The sequence below is a fragment of the Vigna unguiculata genome, chromosome 11 (assembly GCF_004118075.2).
Source record: "Vigna unguiculata cultivar IT97K-499-35 chromosome 11, ASM411807v1, whole genome shotgun sequence".
NCBI lineage: Eukaryota > Viridiplantae > Streptophyta > Magnoliopsida > Fabales > Fabaceae > Vigna > Vigna unguiculata.
In genome coordinates, this window is record NC_040289.1 from 5,557,194 (window position 1) to 5,582,947 (window position 25,754).

The 25,754-nt window shown below is 31.9% G+C and overlaps 1 protein-coding gene and 1 pseudogene across 1 annotated transcript; both read left to right on the forward strand.

The window, feature by feature from the left end:
* The first annotated feature begins 4,261 nt into the window (after positions 1-4,261).
* On the forward strand, positions 4,262-6,013 carry LOC114169234 (G-type lectin S-receptor-like serine/threonine-protein kinase At1g67520). Its single transcript, XM_028054287.1, has 6 exons — positions 4,262-4,300; positions 4,377-4,549; positions 4,629-4,839; positions 5,071-5,308; positions 5,390-5,543; positions 5,617-6,013. The coding sequence occupies exons 2-6, from the start codon at positions 4,394-4,396 to the stop codon at positions 5,920-5,922; spliced, it is 1,065 nt and encodes a 354-aa protein (XP_027910088.1). The 5' UTR covers positions 4,262-4,300; positions 4,377-4,393; the 3' UTR covers positions 5,923-6,013.
* A 3,469-nt stretch (positions 6,014-9,482) lies between these two features.
* Positions 9,483-25,033, forward strand: LOC114169227 (annotated as a pseudogene).
* Positions 25,034-25,754: the final 721 nt, after the last annotated feature.

A 25,754-nucleotide genomic window follows, 5' to 3' on the forward strand; every position in this document is an offset into this window, starting at 1 on the left:
AACAGTGTTAAACGTGCCCGCTATAATATAAAAGATATCGCATATCTTTCAAATTTCAATAATGTAAAGACAACATAATTGATGACTCAAAACGAAAGTGAGATGAGAGATATGGTCCCATGACACTAAAATTGTTGTCGACCATTGATGTGCTGCTTTTTATATTAAATTAAAAAAATCTAATTCACTTATAAATGGAAACTAGTGTATATATTTGTAAAGGTTATTTTTATATTAGTTTAAACAATTATTAATTTTTAAAATATAATTTTTAATTTATTTACAAAATAATTTTAACTTGCATCTATATATTAACTTTTTCTTTTAGAAACTGTATGTAGGAGATGTACCTTTAAACATACTGTAACAATGACTAATCAACTTACTTTTTACTGTTAAAGATAACCCCTACTTTTTTTTCTTTTCTTTTCACTAGGATTCTTTTTCTTTTTCTTCGCTGACACAAAAGGTTAGGAATATTTGGAACTCGTGTTGCGGATAAGAAATCTATGTTCTCCGTAATCTTGATCGCTGAATGAAGATAATTTATAAATTGTTATATTACTATAACTAATTTAAAGAAATAACAGTATTCGTGTAATGTTCTATTTAATTAATAAACCAAATTAAAAGGAAACGTCACATATAATAACATATTAATGAAGTTTTGAAGTACAAATATAACTTTGTACAGTAACCAAGGCACACCACGATACCAAAAGAAATATAAAGGAATAACGACAATGTTCTCCAAATGAAGTCCAAAGGCCAGACAGTACATCGGCTATTGCCCTGAAAGAAAAGCCCAATTAACACAAGAAGTCCAACCCAGGTAGATTATGCAGCAGAATTATCTCTCCCATGTTAACCACGAGTACCTCTCGCATCTATTCCCATAAGATAGATTGGACTCATGCTTCCGGGAATCTCAGTAGTATACCAGGAATGCCCTATTGAGCGTCATGCCTGAACTCATGTTCAATGATCAATAACATGAGTAGACAATACCATGACTCTTTCTATTTCCAAGTGATGACCACTTATGACTCTTTGATTGAACCACCCGTATTGATACAATGGGACTCATGGATCACAGGTAAAAAGGTAAGAAATTGATGATCATCGCAAAAGTAGAAGAACAACATACAAAGCAATCAAACAAGCAAAGGGTAAGCTAGAGCCAAAAGTGATTTTATCATACAATCAGATATACTTTCACAGTCCAATATACATACATCATTCAAGCATGTTATGACCTTCCAATCAATACACTAAGACTCGACTCGACTCATCCGGATACATATAACCTGGTCGGATTCAGCGGATGCTTGCACTTGTGGTGAATATCTCTGCTCACCCCCGATCTGCTCACCCCTGAGCTAAGTGTTACAAGTGTTACAATGTTTCAATCCCCCATATAGAAGGTTAACCCTTATGAGTTCCAGGCCTCCTGATACTCTCATCACAAGAGTCAGTCCGCTTTAAGTGAGGCTAACTAACTCTTTAGAGTGTCAGGATGCAACCTTATCTTGAATCCTTACCAGACTATATAGATGGGGCACCACCATGGACACCCACTAATAGGGGTCATGGAATTACGTCCCGACCACTGAAGCACGACCCTGAAATCTCACCTAGAGATTTCAAGGAATTATGCACTGACTGCAGACCAGACAAATTCAAACAACCAAGTAATATTTATCATGCATGTATATATATTATGCCAACCTTTATAACCAATCCTTTTCATGTTCCAGGTCAAATCCATTCCAACTCATCATACTCCATCCATGAATATAAAATTTTAATTCATCTCATTATCATGCCACTTTCATAACCAAGCATTTCATGTTCATTACATGCCAAGAATTATTCAAGTTCGTCATTCACAACTCATACACCCTCCCACTCATGCATATTCATTCCCCTCATGCTATTATATAATAATCCAATCAAATACAAGCCAAACAGTCAAGAATAGGGAAAACGCCAAACTAGAATGCACTCTCGCCCAGCTCTTTGCTCAGGCTAAAGGGTCTCGCTCAAGCGAGAGGGTCTATCGCTCAAGCGAGCTCCCTTCGCCTAAGCGAGAGCTTGACACACTAAAACATGGCCTCTGCACATTCTCGCTTAGGCGAGACTCCCCTCGCCTGAGCGAGATGCTCACTCGCTCAAAATTGAGCTGGTCGCCTGAGTGACCCCTCGCGTGAAAAGGTTTGGACGAGTCTCTGCTCATCTTGCCTAGGCGAGACAGGCTCGCTTGGGCGAGTTTATCAGATCTCGCCATTGTTTCCCTGCAACAGCCACACATACCAATCCAAACCAACATGCTAAAACGTTTCCAAGCATTCATAACATCACACCAATCATAGACTCTTAAAACAACAGCAGAACAATAGGAAAAACGAAATACATGAGTAAGTCATAGCTTCCCTTACCTGGAAAGGGGCTAATATCAGACTCCGACCCCTAAGCCAAGGAACTCTGTAGATCCAGGAGCAAATTCACTAGTTGGAACAGCGACACAGAAGGATAACAGGGTTACTATCGCAAACCCTAACAGAAATCACGAAAACCAACTCAGAAGGGAAGGAGTAAGGTTCAAGGACCAACTTACATGAGACGGAGTGAACTTTTTAGCTAGCACAAATGAGCGGAAACGAAACCCTAGCAGAGCTCTGTTTTAGGGGGACAGGGATGAACAAGCGGTTGTTTTCTGAGAATGAGAAGGGAAGAGTGTGTTAGGGAAGACTTAAGGTCTGTTTGTCCTTTGGGCCAGCCCTAGGCCCAACCAAATTTGGGGTGACCCCTTTAAAATAAGGGCAGCAACGTAAGTGGACCTTACAATGCACTGTTTAAATATTTTGAGACTTAACAGATATTGAATTTATAATTTATATTTTTATATTGTTATAACTTTTAAAAGTATTTGTCTATTTATATTTTAACTTTTTAGACATGTATCTATATAATGTACACACATTTATAGATAATTAAAAATACAATGTAAATTCAAATCTTGTATTCAAAATTGTTTTATGAAAAACTTAAATGTGTTCAAAGTCATGTACACTCTATTTTAATTCCTCTAAAATTTTTATTATGTTTAGAGTCGATATGACTTGACCTTTGAGCTCAATTGACTTGACTTAATTTTTAACTCAACTTGAATTAACTCGATTTTCAGCATGGGTAACCTATCTCGACGTTTGGTCTAGATTGAATTTTATTGACCTTCGACTTTGGCTAAATTGAGTCAATCTTCACCTTGAACCGATTTGAGTTGACAATCGGTCTGAGCCAACTCAGATCAACCTGCGTCCCAAGCCGACTCAGATTAACCTTATACCCAAGCAGACTTAGGTTGACATTTGAGAAAAATTTAACTTTTTCAAAAGTGGGTTGAACTCAACCCGGCTCACTTAACCCACGGGTTAAACGGGTTCGAGCCGGGTTGAAGGTGGGTTGGCCCACTTAATCCACCAAATTTTTTTTACAATTTTTTTTAATTTTTTTTTAATTTTTTTAATTTTTTTTAATAATTATTTACTACTCCTATTATATTTGTTCATAATTTCATATTTTTAAATGCTAGAATGTTGCTTAATTATATTTGAATAGTTTTAATTTTTAATTAATTTGATTGTCAAGTTATATATATGCTGATATTTTAATCTTTAACTATAATCTTTATAGTAAATTACTCAAGTAACCGTCTTACAAACAATTTTTTTCTAAATTAGCATGAAAAAAATGTATAGTTTTTTTATTTATATTTTGTTGAATAGTATGACAAAAAATTTGTAATATTAGCCATGCTTTCTTAGACTAATGGATATTTTCTTGGAAATAATTCTTCATATATTGGTGGTGAGCATGATCAAAACATTGGTTCTTGATTTTACTATGATTGTCATCTCATGGATTATTTAAAAATTTATTTAAATATTTGAATACTAAAAAAAAAAAAATTTTAGGTGGGTTGGCTCACCAACCCACTTAACCCACCAACCCGTGGTGGGTTGAGCCGGGTTACAAAATTTCTGGCTCACCAAAAAGTGAACCGGGTTGAGTTCACTCATTTTCAATCCGGCTCGTGGTGAGCCAACCCGTGTGAGCCGGGTTGGCTCCCTTAGACATGTCTACTTGTTAGAACGTTTAACAATGGCAGTGAAAAAAATTATACCATCAAATTAACCTGCAGGTACAAAAAGGTGGATATGGATAAGTACAGGAATAGCAACTACTTTACTCATAATATGCGCATCCGTTCTATTCCTAGCCATAAAGAAACGAAAAGGTAGTTACATACTTTAAACTCATTAGTCTTTTATCATTTTTCTATATTTTAATATTTCTCATTTTCATCTGAACAGAGAAGAAAAGGAAAGAAATGGCGATGAAATTATCTCTAATCGAAGATTTTGGAAATGATTTCAAAAAGGGACACGGTTTAAAAATATTAGATTATCCGTTGGTTGTGGCGGCCACAAATGGATTTTCATCTGAAAATAAGTTAGGACAGGGGGGTTTTGGACCAGTTTATAAGGTGATATTGAAACTACTGCACTTATGTTTTGATAACTTTGTTTTGGAAGACTCGTGACCTTTTGTTCTGATTTTATTAGGAAACTTTGCCAACGGGAGAGGAGGTTGCTATAAAAAGACTTTCAAAAAGTTCTGCACAAGGAATTGTGGAGTTCAAAAATGAAGTAACACTTATATGTGAGCTTCAGCACATGAATCTTGTTCAACTACTTGGTTGCTGCATTCATGAAGAAGAGAAGATTCTAATTTACGAGTATATGCCCAACAAAAGCTTGGATTTCTATCTTTTCGGTGAGGAATGTGTTAATCATTATCTAATTAGGTTTTGTTGTAGATGTCAAACAGATAAAATTTGTTTCCATCCATCATTATATGGATCTATCCAAACACATGTAAGTGAACATTGATCATTCTCAATTGCAATTATTTTTTATGATAGATTTACTAGAAGAAAAAGTCACTTGTTTACATTTGTATACTATACATTCTAACACAAATCACTACTGTATGATCATTGGGAAGATTGTTCAAGAAGCAAATTACTAGATTGGAACAAGCGTTTCAACATAATACAAGGAATTGCTCAAGGATTATTGTATCTGCACAAGTACTCAAGACTCAAAGTCATTCACAGAGACTTGAAAACCAGTAACATACTTCTTGATGAGAACATGAATCCCAAAATTTCAGATTTTGGAATGGCCAGAATGTTTACTCAACAAGACTCAATATCAAATACGAACAGGGTTGTTGGGACATAGTGAGTTTGCTAAACTTTGTTACATTTGTTTTGTATCAATGTATAAATAAAATTTATTTTATCATGCAATACTTCTTGCAGCGGTTATATGTCTCCAGAATATGCTATGGAAGGAATTTTTTCTACAAAGTCAGATGTGTACAGCTTTGGAGTGTTGTTGCTTGAAATAGTTAGTGGACGAAAAAACACTGGTTTTTTTTATGATGATGACCACCCAATAAATCTAATTGGGCATGTATGTAAAATAAGCTTTGGTGAGTTTGCATTTTAGCATGATATTCTATGTCTAATTTCTAAAATACTTATAGGTATGGGAATTATGGAAAGATGAAAAGTGTTTTGAATCAGTGGATCCATCATTAGAGGAGTCATTTGATTATGATGAAGTGCAGAGGTGTATTCATGTTGGTCTCCTATGTGCTGAACATTATGCAAATGATCGACCTACAATGTCTGACGTTATATCAATGTTGACAAACAAGAGTGCAATAGTGTCTTTGCCTTCAAGACCAGCATTCTATATTCAAAGAAATATGTTTAACGAGAATTTATCTTCTTTAGAGTTGTGTACTGCTTCCACAATAAAAACTACTACTTCATTGGAGATAGAATAAACCAGAGTAAGTTATGTACTAACTAGAAAAAGAAACTAGAAATTGCCGACTAAGAAATGCTTACGTTATATATATTTTTAGGGGGAGCACTAGTTTGCTTTTATTTTTGATTTGTCCCTCTAACCGTCCAATAAAAATATGTTCAACTAGTTAACTTTTTTTTTTTGGTGAGAGAGCCACAAGTTATGCATAATTATAGGCTACATGTTGTCTAACTTTTTTCAGATCGTCGTCCATGCCAATGGCTAAAAATAGGTGAACTGCAGAATAACTACAATAATAAAATATGTACTATAAACTATTGGTTTAGGAAACCAGGTCATCATACTATCCAACTATGATATATGTTATAACAAGAGTTAGACAACATGTAGCCTATAATTATATATATATATATATATATATATATATATAATTATAATTATAATTATAATGTTACTTAATACAAAATAAATATTTTAATAATTTAAACGATGACGAGAATTATGGTGGATATGAGAACAAGGATGATGCAAATATGTATATCTCCATTCCTATCCTCATCCTCATACCCAATTGAAAATTTCGGGTATTCCCTATACACATACTCATACTAGTCAATATGGGGATTTTCCGTCCAAACGGAGACGAGTTCGAAAAATACCCACAGAACAAGTTTATTTGCCATATCTACTTAGAATCATTCGATACATCATGAAACGAAATACACATAGAAAAATAAGTATATAATTAAGTATATGATAATGAAAATTGTTTCAACCAAACAAAAGTTATTCAAGTGAAACAAAATTAAGGATAAAAAAAATAAAGAAGATATTTCTTTTATATCAAATTAAATATGTTTTTAGTCATAAATTTGAAATTAGAATTCGTCTATCTTCTAATTTTGTATTGGTCCTTAAATTTTAAAATTAAATACATATAGTTCTCCTAATCCAGCTGTCATTCATTTTTTTTTTTATTTGTCAAATAGCATTTGAGGTTGGCAATTGACGTTTGAGAAGTTTGAGTTTAAATGTTAACACAAAACGTTGTTTAGTATACAAAAAAGAATAGTTATTAATTTCATTGGGTTAAGAGGAGTGCATCCATTCATTTTATTTTTAATTTGAGGACCAAAATCTATTTAAATTTTAGTACAAAGACTAATTCCAATTTTGTGTTTAAGTTCAGGAACTATTTACATATTTAACAATTTTTTATATTACCTATTAAATAAATAAAGAGTTTATGTAATTAAACTTTTGAAATTGACATTCAAATATTCTTATACAAAAAAAAATAATAAACAAATTTATTAAAAAAATAGAAACAATCAAATATAACATTAAAAACAATTTGATTTATTGTAATTAATAATACACCATTATATAAAGTTATTTAGGTTATCTTATACATTTTAGATACTTTAAAGCAGTATGAGGATGAAGACATGAATGAATATTGCAATGGGTAAAAAAACGGACTGGATGAATATTTATATACCTATCCCATGTTCAATTGAAAACATCGGACATTATTATTCATATATGTATCCAAACAATGCGAAAATTTATGGTAAAAATGGAACAAATGCAAACAATATCATTACAAACAAGCTTAGTTGTCATCCTAATTATAATAGAAATAATTAAGTTAAATTACTTTTTTGATACTTATTTTTGTCATGTCAAAATTGGTCTTTCAATTTCTTTTTGTCTCAATTTGATCTTAGTGTGAAAAATGATTTAATTTGATCATTACTGTTAGTTTGACCAAACGGTGTTAAAATCAATGTCATGTGTCAATTTGTGGTTTTTTGGATTTATTTTTTTAATTTAATTTTTATTTTGTTTACACATGTCACCTCAAAGTTGTATCACGTGTCAAGAAGTCTCAATTTGATCCTTATATTTGTTTTTAGTTTCAATTTATTTCAATCTTTTGTAAAAATATAACAACTTTAGTTTCAATTTGTTCCATTTCACGTTAAATTTAATAATGATATTCAAACTCTAATTAACATGGTTTCAAACATGTATTTCGTATAGATTTTAAAGTTAATTTAAAAATATTTTTAGAAATATTTAATAAAAATGTTAACTTTAGTAAGAATATCACCTTAAGATTTATACAAGAAGTAAATTCAATTTCAATTTAAGGAGGGACAAAATTAATCTATTTTTACAAAAAATTTGGATTAAATTGAAATTAAAAATAAATATAGGGACCAAATTCAGACTACATGGCACGAGTCACAATTGTGAGGTGTGTAAAAAAATTAAAGAAATTCAAAAAAATCACAAATTAACCCATGACATTGACTATAAAACCGTTTGGTCAGAACCAATGACAATAACCAAATTGAATCACTTTTTCAAAAAATCAAAATCAAATTGAGATAAAAAAAAAAAATTGGAACAACAATTTAACACTTCTTGACAAAAGCAAAGACCAAAAGAATAATTCAACCAAATAATTATTAAAAGCTTAAATTATTCCATTGGTCCCCATTTTTGTAGGAAAATAAGTAGGTCTCCTTCTCTTTTTTGTCTCAATTAGGTCTTTATTTTGAAAAATATGTTGCAATTAAGTCATTTATGTTAGTAGTACACTAACAAAGTTAATTATCTACTACATGTCAGCACGTGATTTTTTATTTTTTTATATTTTTTTACATGTTAAGCTAATAGAGCGCCACATGGTAGAGGTAGTGTTATGTGACAGTTATAGTGCCACATGTCACTATGGAATGTGAAAATTCTTAATTTAGGCCATGTATTTGTTATTTTGTCTCAATTTGGTTCCAATTTATTTAAAAACCGAATCAATTTCGTCCATATTCAAATTGAGACAAATTTTAACTTTTATATAAATGTCACAATGATATTTCTAACAAGATTAAGTTTTTATTTTACATTGAACTTTATTTAAATATTGTTTCAAATATATTTATTATAAATTGTTATAAATTTTTTCAAAATTTTATATTTGAACTTATAAAGTTGTTATTTTTAAAACAATTCTAACATTTATCTATAAATTATAGATATATAAATATTTAAGAATAAATTTAAATAAAGTTCAATGCAAAAAATACATTTAAATAAACTTAATTTTGTTGAAAATATCAATTATAATAAAAATACCATTATAAAATTAATATAAAAATTAAACTTAGTATATGGATGAAATTTATTTAGTTTTAAAAAAATTGAGATTAAATTCAAACAAAATAATATATATATATATATATATATATATATATATAAGAACTATATTCAAACTCTTCACATCTAATAGGTACATTATAAAATAATTAAAAAAATCACTTATTGACACGTGACACATAATTAACGCTATTAGCGTTTTACTCAAAAAATGACTTAATCACATCAAATATTTTAAAATAAATAAATATCTAATTGAGACAAAATAAGAAGAAGAACTTCTTGATATTTTCCTAAAAAATGGACACCAATAAAATAATTTAACAAAATTAAAATTATGGATTTTATTTACATCCGAATCCGAATTGTTAAAAAATCATAAAAAGGTTAAAATATAAAGTCTTAAATTTTTTTATTTTTCCCGTGCCCCCTCCAAATGAAAAACACGAAATCCACAAAGTATCATCGTACCTAATGTGAAAGAGTAGGCACCATTGGAGGTTGCCGTTCGTTGTTTGTTGTTGTCGTTCATCATTGGAGGTCGCCATTAATGGCCAGAGGTTATTGTTGTAGGTCGTTGTTCATTGGTGAAAGGCAGTTTGGAGCACTGCGAAACGAAGTTGTGGAACAGAGTACGATTTTGACGAACGACGTTGAAAAGCAAGGATGACACACATCCACTGCGACGCCCTCGCGAATAACCCTAGGTAGCTTTGAACTAGGTTGATTTCTCTTCGAATGATATTTGCTAAGCTACAGTGTGTATCTGTTCCTTTTTGGTTGGAAAAGACATTATTATTATTTAAATGTGAGTTATGTTGTGATGTTTCCATCTAATTGCGAACACATCTTTGCAGACTTTTCAACCTGTCTATGGGTCATTCACAACAGAGCGCGAATATTATTTACATCCTGTTGAGGGGTAGATTTAGAAATGCCTGCTCAGTATGCCCAGTCGATTTTTCTTTCGTGGTGAACTCTTATGATGCAGGTTTAGGCTTAAATATACATTTATTTTTTATTTTTGTTGTTTTTATTTAATTTGATTCCTATTTTTGTTTTGTATTTATTTAGGTTTTTATTTTCGTTAAATTTTGATCGATTTGATCTGTTCTCTAACGATGTTTAAATAGTTAACGCTGAAGAGTAGATGTCACGGTCCTTTTCGATTTTTAAATAGTTAACGTGGCATGTACCGCTTAAGAAAGTTAATTATTTAAACACTTTAGTGAAAAAAAAAAGATTAAATTGACGAAAATGAGGACCTAATTGAACACAACTAAAATAAAGACCAAATTGAATAAAAATAATAAAAATAGAGATCAAATGTATATTTAAACCTTTTATTTAACTGTTTTTCTAATATTATTGTTTGTCCATTTTACATTATCTACTGACATTACTTATTAATTTTAAACATTTTATTTATTATCATATTTAACAGGTTTTTATTTTGTTCAGCAATGGGGTTCTCTAAGTACTTTGTACAGTTATTCTATTTCGAAGGTATTTTACTGCTCTTTATTGAACTACAGAAATATAACTACTACTTCCTGGATTATGGTTACGTTTGGAAAAAGACATATATAATGACATAAGAACTTGTTTAATTATTTAGGAGAGAATGTGAAAAAAAATTAACCTTATCGCCTTTTCACCTACAGAAACAACTTGTATAAGAACTTATTCAATGAGTTGAGTGCTTAGTTTAGCTGTTTACCCAAATGAATCTTATATTTGATGGAGATTACTATACTACTTTGATCTCTTGGCCATTTTGTAATGGTTGTTGTTTCATGTTAGATGGAGTTATTCTCCATTAAATGGCTGTACCCTACTCAGATTTTATTAAATTCGTGTCTATTTTCTCTGCTTCTCCACAATCTCTTCATATGTGAGTCTATGCTAGAATGGAGGTCAAGATTAGAATTCAAGGGGTTGTAGTGCAAAATGTGAAGATCGTTCTGTTAGTTTTCTCTGCAATGTTGTCAACAAAGACTCTATTTTAGTGACTGCTTGGAGTGGTGGACAATTGCAAGTAGACGCTCTGGTTGATGAGATCCAACATATATGGTGTGTTGGTACTCTGCCTTGTCTTCGTTTTTATTCCCATGACCAAGTTCCTTGGCCTTGCTATGATTTGTGAGTCAATTACCAGCAGCAATATGTGGAAGCTTGATCATCCTTCCTGGTTAGTTAATCCATCCGCTTTGTTGATACTGGTTGTTGTTGATCTGGCTCTGCCAGGAATAACAGAAAGTGGTTATAATATTTCTTTGTTCATTGATATGCTTATGCTAGAAAGAATACATTCCCTTCATGATGGAGAGATTGACTACACAGTTTTACATTTTCTTCCATTTACAAGTTAGTCAAATGGCAAGGATCATACAATGAAAACATCTACTGTGCATCCTGTATGAAATACTTGCCAGATTGGATACACCTCAACACCTTCATTTTTTGGCTTGTGTCGTTAACAGATTCATTTGGATATTCATGTATTATAGCTATTACGCTTTTTCTCGAGAGTGTTTTGCGCGCCTGAGATGAAAAGTTGGAACCTCTTGCTTCCAGTAAGCATTGATAAGGAGAAGAAACCCATTTCATCGGAGGGGGAATCAAAGCAGAGAGTCATACCAACAATAATTCGCAAAGAACTATTTAGTGAACCCAAGGAGGTACTTGTTCCCCATGCCTCTCTAAGTTTGCTTTCTGTTGCACCTGATTCAATTGGAAGTCGATGAACATTACATCAGTATTTGAAGTTGTTTTTCATGAAAATTATGTGAAGTATATATGGACATAAGGTAGGACTACGATAGTGTCATAGCTTTCTATTCTTGATTCTAATTGATCTGAGTCTTAGTTTGCCATTGTGTATTTATCATATTTGGTCATTCAGTAGTATTCTATAACAAATTTTGGCCAAAACTGAAGTAATAATCTTAGGCCAGGAGTCGTTAATATTTCTACAGAGGACTAAACACAACTTATAATGGACTATATTTTCTTTCAAAATGAACTTAAAAAGTTTTTATGAACTACTTGTGAAATTTTAATTTTTCATATTCTATATGCAGTGTACTCTAGTGGAATTTCTAAAATCACCTATGATTTTTTGTAATAACTCTGGGTTCTCTTTCATTGCATTTTGTGATAATAGGTGTACTGGACCTCAACAAAATATTAACGACACAGTTTTTAGAGAAATTTAAGTATTTAAAGACCATAGAAGAGGTCATGTTAACCTAGGTAAAGGAACGAACCATGATCATATAAACACTTGAAAATGTTTTAAATAGAGTTAATTTTTATATATTATAATAGTAATTAGAAAAAATATATTATCAGTTTTTTAAACTTAAATTTAGTTAACTTTCAAGCTTTATAGTCTGATAAGTCTTAGCTTGTCTCTTGTCTCTATTTTGTTTTAGTTGGAATAAGCAGTCCCAATTTTGTTCATAATTTGATAAATGTATGCTATCATATTGATAGGAAAATTACAAATCCATCCATTCTTATGACTTACTAAATATATATTAGTTTAGCATTAAGTTTCTATTTTTTTTTGTTGATGTTGATACGGTCTGATGTAAACATTATATGGATTGTATATATGTTTATTAGGAAAAGTTTATTTGTATTAAAACTGCATACAAGTTTCATGCGGATTTATCTGTAGGCAATTTAATATCATATGTATATAAGTAAAAATTCAATCGGTACGGATTCATATGCATGTAATTATCTATGAATTGAATATATATGTAATTTTATACGGAAATTATTTACGGATTTTAGTATATGAATTTATTTACGAATTTTGAAAATCCGTATGTAATGTTTGTAATGTTTCTACGAGTGATTTATTTATGGATTTTTTTACCGTTGATAATCTGTAATTTAAGTTTACTAACGGGTTGCTTATGATAATAGTGTTTTTTTTTGTAGTACTGTCTTTGTCTTTGCATAGAAACATGATTGATGTTATTAGTAGCAGTTTTTTTTTTTTTTCTTCTCAGCAAGGAATAAATATGTTGTTAGTAGCAGCGAAGAATTGATGGATAAAATACCAACTACTACTACTAGATTTTAATCTTCAACATGATGATAGAGAATTCCCAACAATTTGACCTTAGAAACATACCAACCAGAGTTGCCACTGAATATTCATATTTCTATCGTTTTGAACTTAAAGATTGGATATAGCATCATCGGAAATTCTAATTGTTTTTAATTCACACATTTAAATGATGGAAAGAGTTTCAATTTTTTTTTTAGAAAAGTTTGAGATTTATTGAAAATGTAATTTACAATCCTTTTGAACTTAGCATATTTTGGTAACATTTTTCAACTTTGATTCTACACTTTTGATATTGTTAGTAATGTTACTAATATTGCAATGTTCACTTATGCAGCTTAGAACATAAAGACTTTGGGAATTTCCGACCCTTATCGCTAGGTTGTTCAAATTCCATATATAGTGTTCCAATGGATCCACCAAATAGATCCGTATGATTTCTTTTCCCTATGCTTTCTTTATTCGTTGATCACACACTCTTCTATAAAACATTATTATATGTGTTAAGGAAGTAGGTGAAACCCAATCAACAAATAAGAACCTAAATACTTCTTTTTAGGGGTTTTACACTAAACAAATCATTAATTATAAATAATTAATAATGTATACATTCATCAAACACACATTAAACATTATTAAACTAGTAACGACATATAATAATATAAACATAAAAGAGATTATTCTAATGGGAAGCAAAGATATAGAGGTGTAAGAAGAACCAATATGATTTTCTCATCTCTATTTCATTTGTTATATACTGAATTAAGGGATTTAGTGTGAAAATGTGTGTTATGGTTGGTGAACTAGCCTAACACAAATTTATGGACACTTAAAAGCGCGCAAGTTAATGCTTGCTTTGTTTAAGAATCTTTAAGTGTTATTTCTTAAGTACAAATTAACAGTCGTAATTGTTGCTGAGCCTTTCTCGTGTTAATTGTTATTCTATAAAGGACTAAGTAACAATTTTTTCTTAGAACATTTGTGTCATTGATTGTTTTTTATTGACTTTGTGACAACTTTTTCCGCGATACTTTAATAATAGAGTGTTTTCGTCATAAACTTAACCATTACGGCAAAAGAATCCAACAAAATATTGATGAATCCATGCTAATCTGAATTTTTCGTATTTAAGTAGTTTATATTGATATGAGCTAACTTATCAAATGCGAAGATTTTTTTTTTGAAAAAAAAAAAAAAACTTATACTATACTCAAATCAACCTTGGAAATAGTTTAACTGGATTATGTATGTTGACAATCAATTAGAATTGTTTAGTGTACCGTGGGCCTGATCACCCTTGGTAACCGAACGGCCCAAGGACAAGCAGTTGAAGGTCACCCGCAATGTTCGAACAATCCAACGATTGAGATTTGAAGTCGTGGCTATTTGATGTTACAATCTCTTCAGAGTGAAATTAAGGGTGCTACGATCGAATGGCTCAAGGACAAGCAGCTGAAGGCTACCCGCAATAGCCAGATGGTCTTATACCACATCTGCTTTGTCAACAACTAATTGAAAATCACATTGAGATGCTTCTTGATGCGGCCATCAGCAACACCGACCATGATTTGTCATTCTCATCTGACTGTTTGGGCACAAAGCCACGACTGGTCATAGCGTGCATGCACGTCTCGTCAGTTAGGCGGCAAAGCGAAAAGATGAGATATTTGTGGTTAAAGTAAAATAAGACAGTAATCAAGTTTAAAAAATAATTGAGTCTCAATTAAAGAAACCTTAATCATGGGTTCATATAAAAACCTATAAATAGGACCCCAAGGTAAGTTGGTAAGAATTTTTACTCCTCATTTATTCCATCATTAATTACTAATCTTGACCGTACTTGAACTGACTTAAACATCAAAGCCTAATTGATCGGTATTCCGATTGTATGACAACTGAGCGGGAAGGAGAAAGATAACCAGGAAGAACAAAGGAGGATCGATTGACAACTAAGAAAGGAGGAAAGACAAGCGAGTGTTTAGATAGGTGTTCAGTCCCTATATCCAAAACATTTAAGAAAATCGTGGGAAAACTTGTAGTTAGATTTATGTAAACTCAAATTACACATTTATAAGGTTATACAAAACTAAAAAAAACGTGTTTAAGCCTTTTTCTAATTTAAAGTTCTTTTATAATTAGCTTATATAGTTATTTCAAAATCATAATGGACCTCTAATACATATGAACTCAAATTTTCTATTGTGAGAAGAAGTGTTAAACTTGTCCTTGCTAACATGATATCCCATATCTTGAAAATTTCAATCATGGGAGACAAGAGATTATTGAAAACCAAAAAGAAATGAATGTACGGGTCCAATAACGCAAAGTTTTGTCTGCCATTGTTAACGTGTTTCCCTTTATATTGATATATCATGTGCAAACATTTTAAAATAAAAAAGTTAACTCATTTATAAATTAAAATTAGTTTAAATATTAACCTTTTCTTTTATTTTTAAAAGTGTTTACGAGGGATTTACCTTCAAAAATACAATCTGACAACGACTAATTAAGTTGTTTATACTTTTTCAATTATTTAAGTAAAGATAACTGATACTTTTCTTTTCTTTTACTAAAGGGTCTTTTCTTTTCTTTCCAATAGAAAATGCTGGTCACGTTTAAAATACGACTTGGAGAAATAAATTCTAAAATGTTCAGTGTTATCATCTTGAATTGCATTGCTGAAATGCATGTAGTCTACAATTCTTTATATTACTATAAACAAATAAAACACTATCACAACAAGGGAAAAAATCACTGTGTCTTAACAAATTTTCAACCGATAATTTATATACTTTTTATATTGTTATAACTTTTAATGTATTCGTCTATTATATTTTAAATTTTTAGATATGTAATATATATATATATATATATATATATACATATATATATATATGTATATATATATATACATATATATATATATATATATATATATATATATATATATATATATATGCACACGCATAATGATAACCTCACTTCAGACTAGGTTTTATCAAGTTTGCTTTCTATATGCTTTGACAGATAACTTTTTATAATGAAAATAACTAACATAAGTTACTTCCTCCATGGTTGAAAAAAAAATAATATAAAAGAGTTTAAAAAAGAAAAATTAGGATAAACTTTAACAGAAAATTTTGATAAAAATAATATAAAAGAGTTTAAAAAAAATAGGATAAACTTTAACAGAAAATTTTAATATTACGATAAGATAAGAAGTAGATTTTAAGTTCAATTCAATTTTATAAAATTTGTTATATCCGGTAAATATGTTAACGTGGGATCTCTAACGATAAGACATGTCTTCACGTATTGGTTTTTTTGCTCTCTTACTTATATCCACTATTTTACAAGACAACATGTAACAAAAAAATGCACTTAAAAACATTATTTCAACTTTCCAGATAGTATCACATTCGTTCCTTGGCAAACCACCTCTTGCAGATTAGTCTTTCCATATTTGAAGCATCCTATGAGGCTTATTCTACAGAAACTACTGCTTGCTTTCATGCACTTGTGGTTGTGCTGGAGTTCTCCTACTCATGTTCATGCAGCAGATGGCAGTTTAAAGCCCGGTGATACACTGAATTCCTCGTCACCACTACTATTTTCTAAGAGTTACAAATATTTTATGGACTTTTTGAAGAATAAAATTGGGAATGAAGTTCTTTCTTACTTGATAATCAAAAGTAACCATGACGAGACTATAGTTTGGGAGGGAAATAGAGAACAATCTGTAGACTATACTCACGCATTTCTATCCCTAAACTTCTCTGGTGTGCTGAAAATAGATTCAGGATCTGACCAAAAACCAATTATTCTGTATTCTCCTCCTCAACCTATCAACAACACTGTGGCCACTTTGTTGGACACAGGAAACTTTGTGCTTCAACATCTTCACCCCAATGGGACAAACATTCTTCTGTGGCAGAGTTTTGATTATCCCACTGATACTTTGATCCCCACCATGAAGTTAGGAGTTAATCACAAAACACGCCATCGTTGGTTACTTGTTTCACAGTTGACCGATTCGCGTGCGACTCCTGGTGCCTTTAGTCTTGAATGGGAACCGATGGATCAGGAACTAATGATAAGAAGACGAGGAAAAGTTTGTTGGAAAAGTGGGAAACTGAGGAACAATAGATTTGAGAACATTCCAGAAGATGCACAAGGAGTGCTGAAGTACACCATAGTGTCTAATGAGGAAGAAGACAGCTTCTCTTTCACATCTACAAATGAAAACCTTACAAGTTGGTGGACCCTATCGAATACTGGACGCTTATTTTACAGTTACAAAGAGGGATATGTTGCAAGGGCTGATCTGTGTTATGGATATAACGAAAATGGAGGGTGCCAAAGATGGCAGGATACACCTAAGTGCAGGAAGCATGATGATGTGTTTTCCTATAAAAGACTTCGCCATAATTACCAAAATCAAACCTCTGATTCCAATCATAATATTAGTCACAGTGATTGTGAGGCCGCTTGCTGGAGCGATTGTAATTGCAATGGATTCAAAGAACTTTCTGAGGATGGAACTGGATGTGGTTTCTATCATTGGAATTCATCCAAATATATTAAAGTTGACGGCACTGCTTCGGGTGAATACTTTTACATATTGGAGAACAAAGGGTCTGATGGTAGGTCTCATTCTAACTTCATTTCCTTTTTCATAGACAAAAGAGGAGTTTCATTTCTTATGATTCCAATTATACCCTATAATATGTACAGCAAAGTTCAAAGATTGCAATCATACCCTAAATTGCGTAGAACCTTTTTGAAGAGTGAATAGTTAGTTCTTGAGCATTTCTTTGTTTGTAAAACTTTAGTGTGAATCTTTAGGGAACTGCGCTAAAGAAATTCTCTCATTTAAGCAGTCACTGTCTACAACGCTTAACAATGGCATTGAAACAATTGTAGGCCATAATAAAATTAATGATTGATACTTGAAGATTTTTAGTTTTTGTGTGCAGAAAAGTGGATATGGTGGATAAGTACAGTAACAGCAGCCATTTTACTGATAATATGCGCATCCATTCTATTCCTAGCCATAAAGAAACGAAAACATGTGCTTCAAGGTAGTTTCGTAACTCAAACTCATTATTATAGAATCTTTCGATGATTTTTTTATATTTTATATTTCTCAATTTCATCTTAACAGAGAAGAAAAGGAAAGCAATGGCGGTGAAATTATCTCTAAACGAAGATTTTGGAAATGACCTGAAAAAGGGACACGGTTTAAAAGTATTAGATTATACATTGGTTGTGGCGGCCACAAATGGATTTTCATTTGAAAATAAGTTAGGACAGGGAGGTTTTGGACCAGTTTATAAGGTGATTGAAGCTACTGAAATTATGCATTGATAACATTTTTTTGGAGAACTCATGACCTTTTGTTCTGATTTTATTTAGGGAACTTTGCCAACAGGAGAGGAGGTTGCTATAAAAAGACTTTCAAGAAGTTCCGCACAAGGAATTGCGGAGTTCAAAAACGAAGTAACACTTATATGTGAACTTCAGCACATGAATCTTGTTCAACTACTTGGTTGCTGCATTCACGAAGAAGAAAAGATTCTAATTTACGAATATATGCCCAACAAGAGCTTGGATTTCTATCTTTTCGGTGAGGACTATGTTGATGTTGAATTTAAGTATCAGTTTTAATGGTTTTAAATTTAGTAGTTTATTTGCTAGAATAAAAGGTAAAGAATCAGGAGATATATTCTATTAAATGGGTTTTGATTGTAGGCTATTAATTGAATTTAAACTCTTTTAGCTCTTCTAGAACAAATTTCAAGCTATAAATATATTGTTGTACTGATGATAAAATAGGAAATAAATACTTGTGTACAAATTTCTATCAGAGCTTCGCAGCTTAATTGCTGAGTGTTTAAAGAGATTGATTGTTTGAAGAAATTAAGTGGGACGACCAACATTACAAACAATGTGTCTATGCCTTTGTTGATAAAGGCAGTCAATTATGATGACTGGAATATCCAGATGAAAGCTCTATTTCGTTCCCAAGATAATTGGGAGGTGATCGAAGATGGTTTCAAAGAACTAGAAAGCAACATGGATCTTACAGTAACTCAAAATACTACATTGAAAGCAACACATATGAAGAAGGCATCCTTCCAGTTGTACCAAGGTACTGAAGAGTCTGGCTTTGAAGAGATAACATGTGGTAAAACTTCAAAAGAAGCATAAGATATTTTAGAGGTGTAAAAGGGAGATGACCCAGTGAAATGGGTTTGACTTCAAACATTTCGAGGTGAGTTTGAGAGTATAAAGATGAAAGAGTTAGAAGTTTTAAAGTACATCATGTGTGTTGAAATTGTGTTGAACCAACTTATCGAAATGGAGAGATGTTGCTTGTTGGTCGAGTTGTGGAGAAAATGTTGAAGTCATTGATGACTTCGAGAATGTCAAATGTGCAATTGAAGAATCAAAAGACTTATCGATGCTTACGCTGTAAGAGCTCACTGGTTATCTTGAGGCACACAACCAACAGAAGAAGAAGAATAAGAAGGGTTAGTCAATGGAGCAAGCACTTTAACTGAAGGTATCAATTAAGGAGGAGAAACGTTCAATATTCAAAGCACTTGAGTTAGAGGAAGAGGTCAAGGAGGTAGAGGAAATGGTCCTAGAGGTAGAGGTTGTGGTAAGAAGAATACAACGAGGAAAAGGAACAATCATGTAAAAGTAATTGGCATGAATAGGAAAAGATCAATGGAGAGAAGGTCAATCGCGAACTCATTCAAATGTTTAATGCTACAAAAGTGGCAAATATATGGTCATTATTGGAACTTAGATAAATGTTACAACTGTGGGAAGGTCAGACATTATGCTAAACAATGTCGACCCGAGAATAAAGGGAAGAGACAACTAATTTACTTACAAAATGTGTTGAAGCCAAAGAAGCTTTGTTAACGATGACACAAGGTTTGAGTATCGTTTACACCCAACTTGACAACATGGGAGTCGATCCCAACTCGGTGTGGTATCTTGACACGAGTGCAAGCAATCATATGTGTGGAGATGAGCATCTCTTCAAAGACCTACCAAAGATTGAATCCATACATGTCATTTGGAGATTCTTCAAAGGTTGTAGTAAAAGGCCAAGGTACAATTTGGTACTTGGAAAAAGATGACCGAGTTGGGCAAATATAAGATGTGTACTATGGACATGATCTCAAGAGCAACATTCTAAGCATGAGATAGCTCCTAAAGAAAGGTTACTCAATACTCATAAAATATAGAATATTGTACTTGAAGATAAGCTAAATTAGTTGAGTGCTCGAGTTGAAATGAAGAAAAATCGTACGTACAAACTTGATTTGAAGATCATTCAGGAAAAGTGCTTGAAACTTGATGTAGAAGATGAAGCGATGATATGACACTTCCAATTTGGTCATCTACATTTTGATGGATTGACCGATCTGACAAAGAAGAACATCGTGCACGGACTATCCAGTATTGAGTCCAAGAAAGGTTTTTATGAATATGCACATGGCAAGCATGTGAGGACTTTTTTTCAGAAAAGTTTTGAGTATCGTGCAAAGGAACAACTCAAACTTATTCATATCAACCAATGTGGATGGATTACCCTTGAATCATTCAGTGGTTAAAGATAATCATTCAGTGGTTAAAGATATTTCATTTCTTTTGTGGGTGACTTTTTACGGAAGAGATGGGTGTATTTTTTGAAAGAAAAATATGAGGTGTTATAGATGTTTAAGAAGTTCAAGTGATGTTGGAAAAGGTGACAGACAAATACATCAAGTTGATTCGATCTGTAGGGAGACGAGTTTACATCAATAGAATTCATGAAGTACTATGAGGACTAAGGAATAAAGAGATTTCCAATAGCATCATACACACCTCAAAAGAATGGAGTAGTTGAGAGGAAGAACTAAACTATTTTTGACATAGTTTGGAAAGAGTATGAAATGCCAAAGGAATTTTGGGCAAAAGCTAACGCAATGTGCCATCTATGTACAGAATAGGTGTCACATTCAAAGTTGAATGATCAGACCCCACAAGGAGTATGAAGCGAAAAAAAAAAAACCATTTGTGGCTCATCTCAAAGTGTTTGGTAGTGTTGCTTAGGGACATGTACCAATTCAGCAAAGGTCCAAGCTTGGAGAAAGGAGCAAGAAATATGGTTTTATAAGATATGATGAGAAAAAAAAGAAGGTTACATGTTGTTAGATCCAATGAACAAGAAGGTGGTGGTGAGTTGTGATGTTCAAGTTGACTAAGCAAGTGAGCCTAAATGGAACAACTCAATACAAGAGATTAGTGAAAGTGCAAGTTTGTCAATTACTATACCACCAACTATAGTAAATCCTAAAAATATTGATGATGAAGAACCAGAACAACCTAAAATGTGAAGCTTGAGATACTTGTATAATTCTACAAACAAGGTGGATGTTGTGTGTAAAGTAAACAAATGATCTCTATTCTTGTGACCAGTGTAAACACCGCTTCATAGTCAATTACATCCTTTTACTTGTACCCTTTTGCAATAAATGGATATGAAGTAGGCATTCTAAAATGGAGTACTATAGGAAAAGGTGTCTGTTGAATAACCACTCAATGTGAGAAGAGGAAAGAGGAGAAGAGAAGAAGGTGTTGAGATTGAAAAAGGCACTTATGGGTTGAAGTAAGTTCCTCCAGCATGGAATACTTAGATTTATTCATACTTCAAGAAAAATAGATGAGTAATGCCCCTATGAACATGCCTTGTATGTGAACAAGAGTGGAAGTAACATGTTATTTGTTGTTCTTTATGTCATGACCTTATCCTTATGGGAAACAGTGATAAAATTGTACAAGAACATAATGGCAATGAATTTGAGATGACAAATTTAGGACTGATGAAATACTTCCTCGGACTAGAAGTCAAACAAAGTGAGACGAGAATTTTTATATCCGAAGAAAAAAGATCTTAAACAAGTACATGATGATGAGCTATAAACCAATTTTAAACACTAATGGGACTGGGTATAAAACTCACAAAGTTTGATGGAGGAGATCAATTTGATGCTAGCAAATATTGAAGCTTAGTAAGAAGTCTTCGTTATTTCACAAGTACAAAACTCTATTTGTTGTTAAGTATTGAGATTGTAAGTCGATTCATGGAGAAGTTGGGCTACACACATTAGAAGATGTTGAAATGAATATGAAGGTATGTTTGGAAATGAGTCACTCAACCTATTCTATACAAGATTAAAAAGTTATTGATTGGTTGGCTACAATACTGATTGGTGTGGTGATGTAGATGATCAGAAGAATATATCGAGATATGTATTTCTCATCGAAAACATGACTTTACTTGACTTTCAAAGAAGCAACCTATAGTAACACTTTCAACGTGTGAACTTGAGTATATAATATCTTGCTTTGTGTGTGTCATGCAGTATGACATAGAAATTTGCTAACCAAGTTTGACTTACAACAAGAACACGGGACTATGATAAGGGTAAACCACAACTGAATAATTAAATTGGCAAAGAACCAGGTCAGTCATGAAAGGAGTAAGCATGTTGATATTTTTTTTCACTTCATTCGATAACATGTGGAGGAAGGCAATATGGAACTAGTATACATGGGAAGTCGACATCAAATAGTAGATATTTTTACAAATTCATTGCCAACTCTGTTATTAAAGAATTGCAAGAATTGATAGGCATGAAAGATAACAAAAACAAGATTACGGGAGAATTTCGTTGAATAAACTTAAATGTCAAGTTTTAATGGTTTTAATTTAGCAAGTTTTTGTTAGAATAAAAGGTCAAGAATAGTAATTATTTTCTATTAAATGGGCTATAATGGGTAGGCTATTAATAAAATTTCAAGAGATTTCAGCCTACAAATATATCCTTTGTATTGTTAACAAAATAAGAAATATAAACTACTTGTTGTGTACAATAATTATCTAATTAGGTTTTGTTTTAGATGTCAAATAGATTAAAGGCTTAAATACCTTTTTAGTCCTCATTTTCGTAATGTTTGTTGCGGATGATCTTCATTTTGACAGAATGTTTAAAATGGTCCTCATTTTTACCGAATGTTTAAAATGGTCCTCATTTTCGCAATTCGTATTTTATTTGGTCCTTTTTTGTAACGCCGTTTAAATCATTAGCAGAGCATTGTACAGGTGGCACGGTTTGTATTAGGGTGTGTTACGTGTACTGTACAGGTGTGGTAATTAGATATTTAGGGATAAATAAGTGAGCTAGGGTTTTGGTAAGGAATGTTTGGACAATTGGTGAGTTTTGACAATCTTGTTCCTCCATTCCCAATTGGTGTTGCTGCAATCTTCTTCTTCCTGCAATCCCATTATATAGATATGTTACGGTATCAATCTTCTTCATTTACCTCTGGTTGTAATCGTTGGAGACAATCGTTACAGAAAAGGACTAAATAAAACACAAATTGTGAAAATGAGGACCATTTTAAACATTTGGTAAAAATGAGGATCATTTTAAACATTCTGTTAAAATGAGGACCATCTGCAACAAACACTACGAAAATGAGGAACAAAAAGGTATTTAAGCCTAGATTAAATATGTTTTCATTATCATGCAACTATCCAAACACATGTAGGTGAACGTTGATCTTTCTCAACTGCAATTGCTTTATATGACATTTATTTACAAATGTTTTCCTAGGTAGAACATCATGAATAAAAAAGTCATTTTGCTTTTGACATTTGTATAGTTTACATTCTAATTCACATCACTACTATATGACCATGGGAAGATTGTACAAGAGGCAAATTACTAGATTGGAATAAGCGTTTCAACATAATACAAGGAATTGCTCAAGGATTGTTGTATCTTCACCGGTACTCAAGACTCAAAGTCATTCATCGAGACTTGAAAGCAAGTAACATACTTCTTGATGAAAATATGAATCCAAAAATTTCAGATTTTGGAATGGCCAGAATTTTTACCCAACAAGACTCGGTATCAAATACGAACGAGTTGTTGGGACATAGTGAGCACACTAAACTATTACATTTATTTTATATCAATTTATAACTAATTTCTTTTTTTCACATGTAATATTTTCTATAGTGGTTATATGTCTCCAGAATATGCTATGGAAGGAGTTTTCTCAACAAAGTCTGATGTGTACAGCTTTGGAGTATTGTTGCTTGAAATAGTTAGTGGGCAAAAAAACTCTAGATCTTATGATGATGACCACCCAATAAATCTAATTGGACATGTATGTAAAATAAGCTTTGGTGAGTTTGCTTGTTGGCATGATATTTTGGTTCTAATTAATTTCTAAAATACTTACAGGTATGGGAATTGTGGAAAGATGACAAATGTTTGGAATCAGTGGATCCATCATTAGAGGAAGTATTTGATTGTGATGAAGTGCAGAGGTGTATTCATGTTGGTCTCCTATGTGTTGAACAATATGCAAATGATCGACCTACGATGTCTGACGTTATATCAATGTTGGCAAACAAGAATGCAATAGTGTCCTTACCTAAAAAACCAGCATTCTATGTTCAAAGAGAGATGTTTAACGAGAATTTATCTTCAGCTGAGATGGGTACTTCTTCTACAGTAAAATTTACTACTTCAATGGAAATAATTGAAATCGAGTGAGTTATGCACCAATTCGTAAAAGAAACTAGGTATTGACTTGTGCATTGCTATTTAAAATGTTTTTGTTGAATTTTTAAGACAGTATAAGTTTGCTTTTATTTGATTATTTTCGGTTGAGAGTTATGCATATTTTTTTACGTATTTGCCTTGAGGTAGGTTCCCTTGGGTGGGCAACCAATAAGATCTCATTTTTATGTATCAAGTTTTTTATTTAATTTAAATAAATTCTAAAAAAATTTTGTCAGGGATATATAATTTTATTTATATTTTTAGAGTGGGTGAAGTCTTAATTAATTTTACAATTATAGTTTTAGTCTTAGCGTGGATCAAACCAATGTTAGTAGCATCAATTCCCTTAGCCCACGCTAACTTTATAACTTCCACCTTAACGGAGACACTAATCAAAAGTTAGTGTCGATTTTTTTTTTTTTTTTGCTTTATGTCAATTTTCTAGAGACCCTAACAGAATTTTTCTTGTAGTGATTCCACCTTATTCCAGTGGATCCAACGCATATAGGACGCATGCTCTTCTTAATTCGTTAATCACACACTATTATAAAAACATTTGTTCGTAATAATCAAGGAAGAAGATAAAACCCGATTAAATATTTCTTTTGAGGTTTTACTCCAAACAAATAAAAACACAACCTTGTTTTTACTCCATAAATTTGTACACAAAATTTGAATTCGTATCTATTTTAAATTTTAATACATTTTGATCCTTAATTCATTATAATTTAGTTGCATTAAATTTTTTTTTACGTTTGAAAGATAATTTAGGATTGCGTTTCACTTGTTTGTATCAATTTGGCTCATTCATGCTCAAATGTTAGCTTGAAAAATCGTTTATCATTCCCACAATAATTAACACAATTAAATTATAAAGACTATATTTATTTACTTTTAAAATTTAAAGACCAAAATTTATTAAAATTTTAACAAGACAAATTCCAATTTCATATATAAATT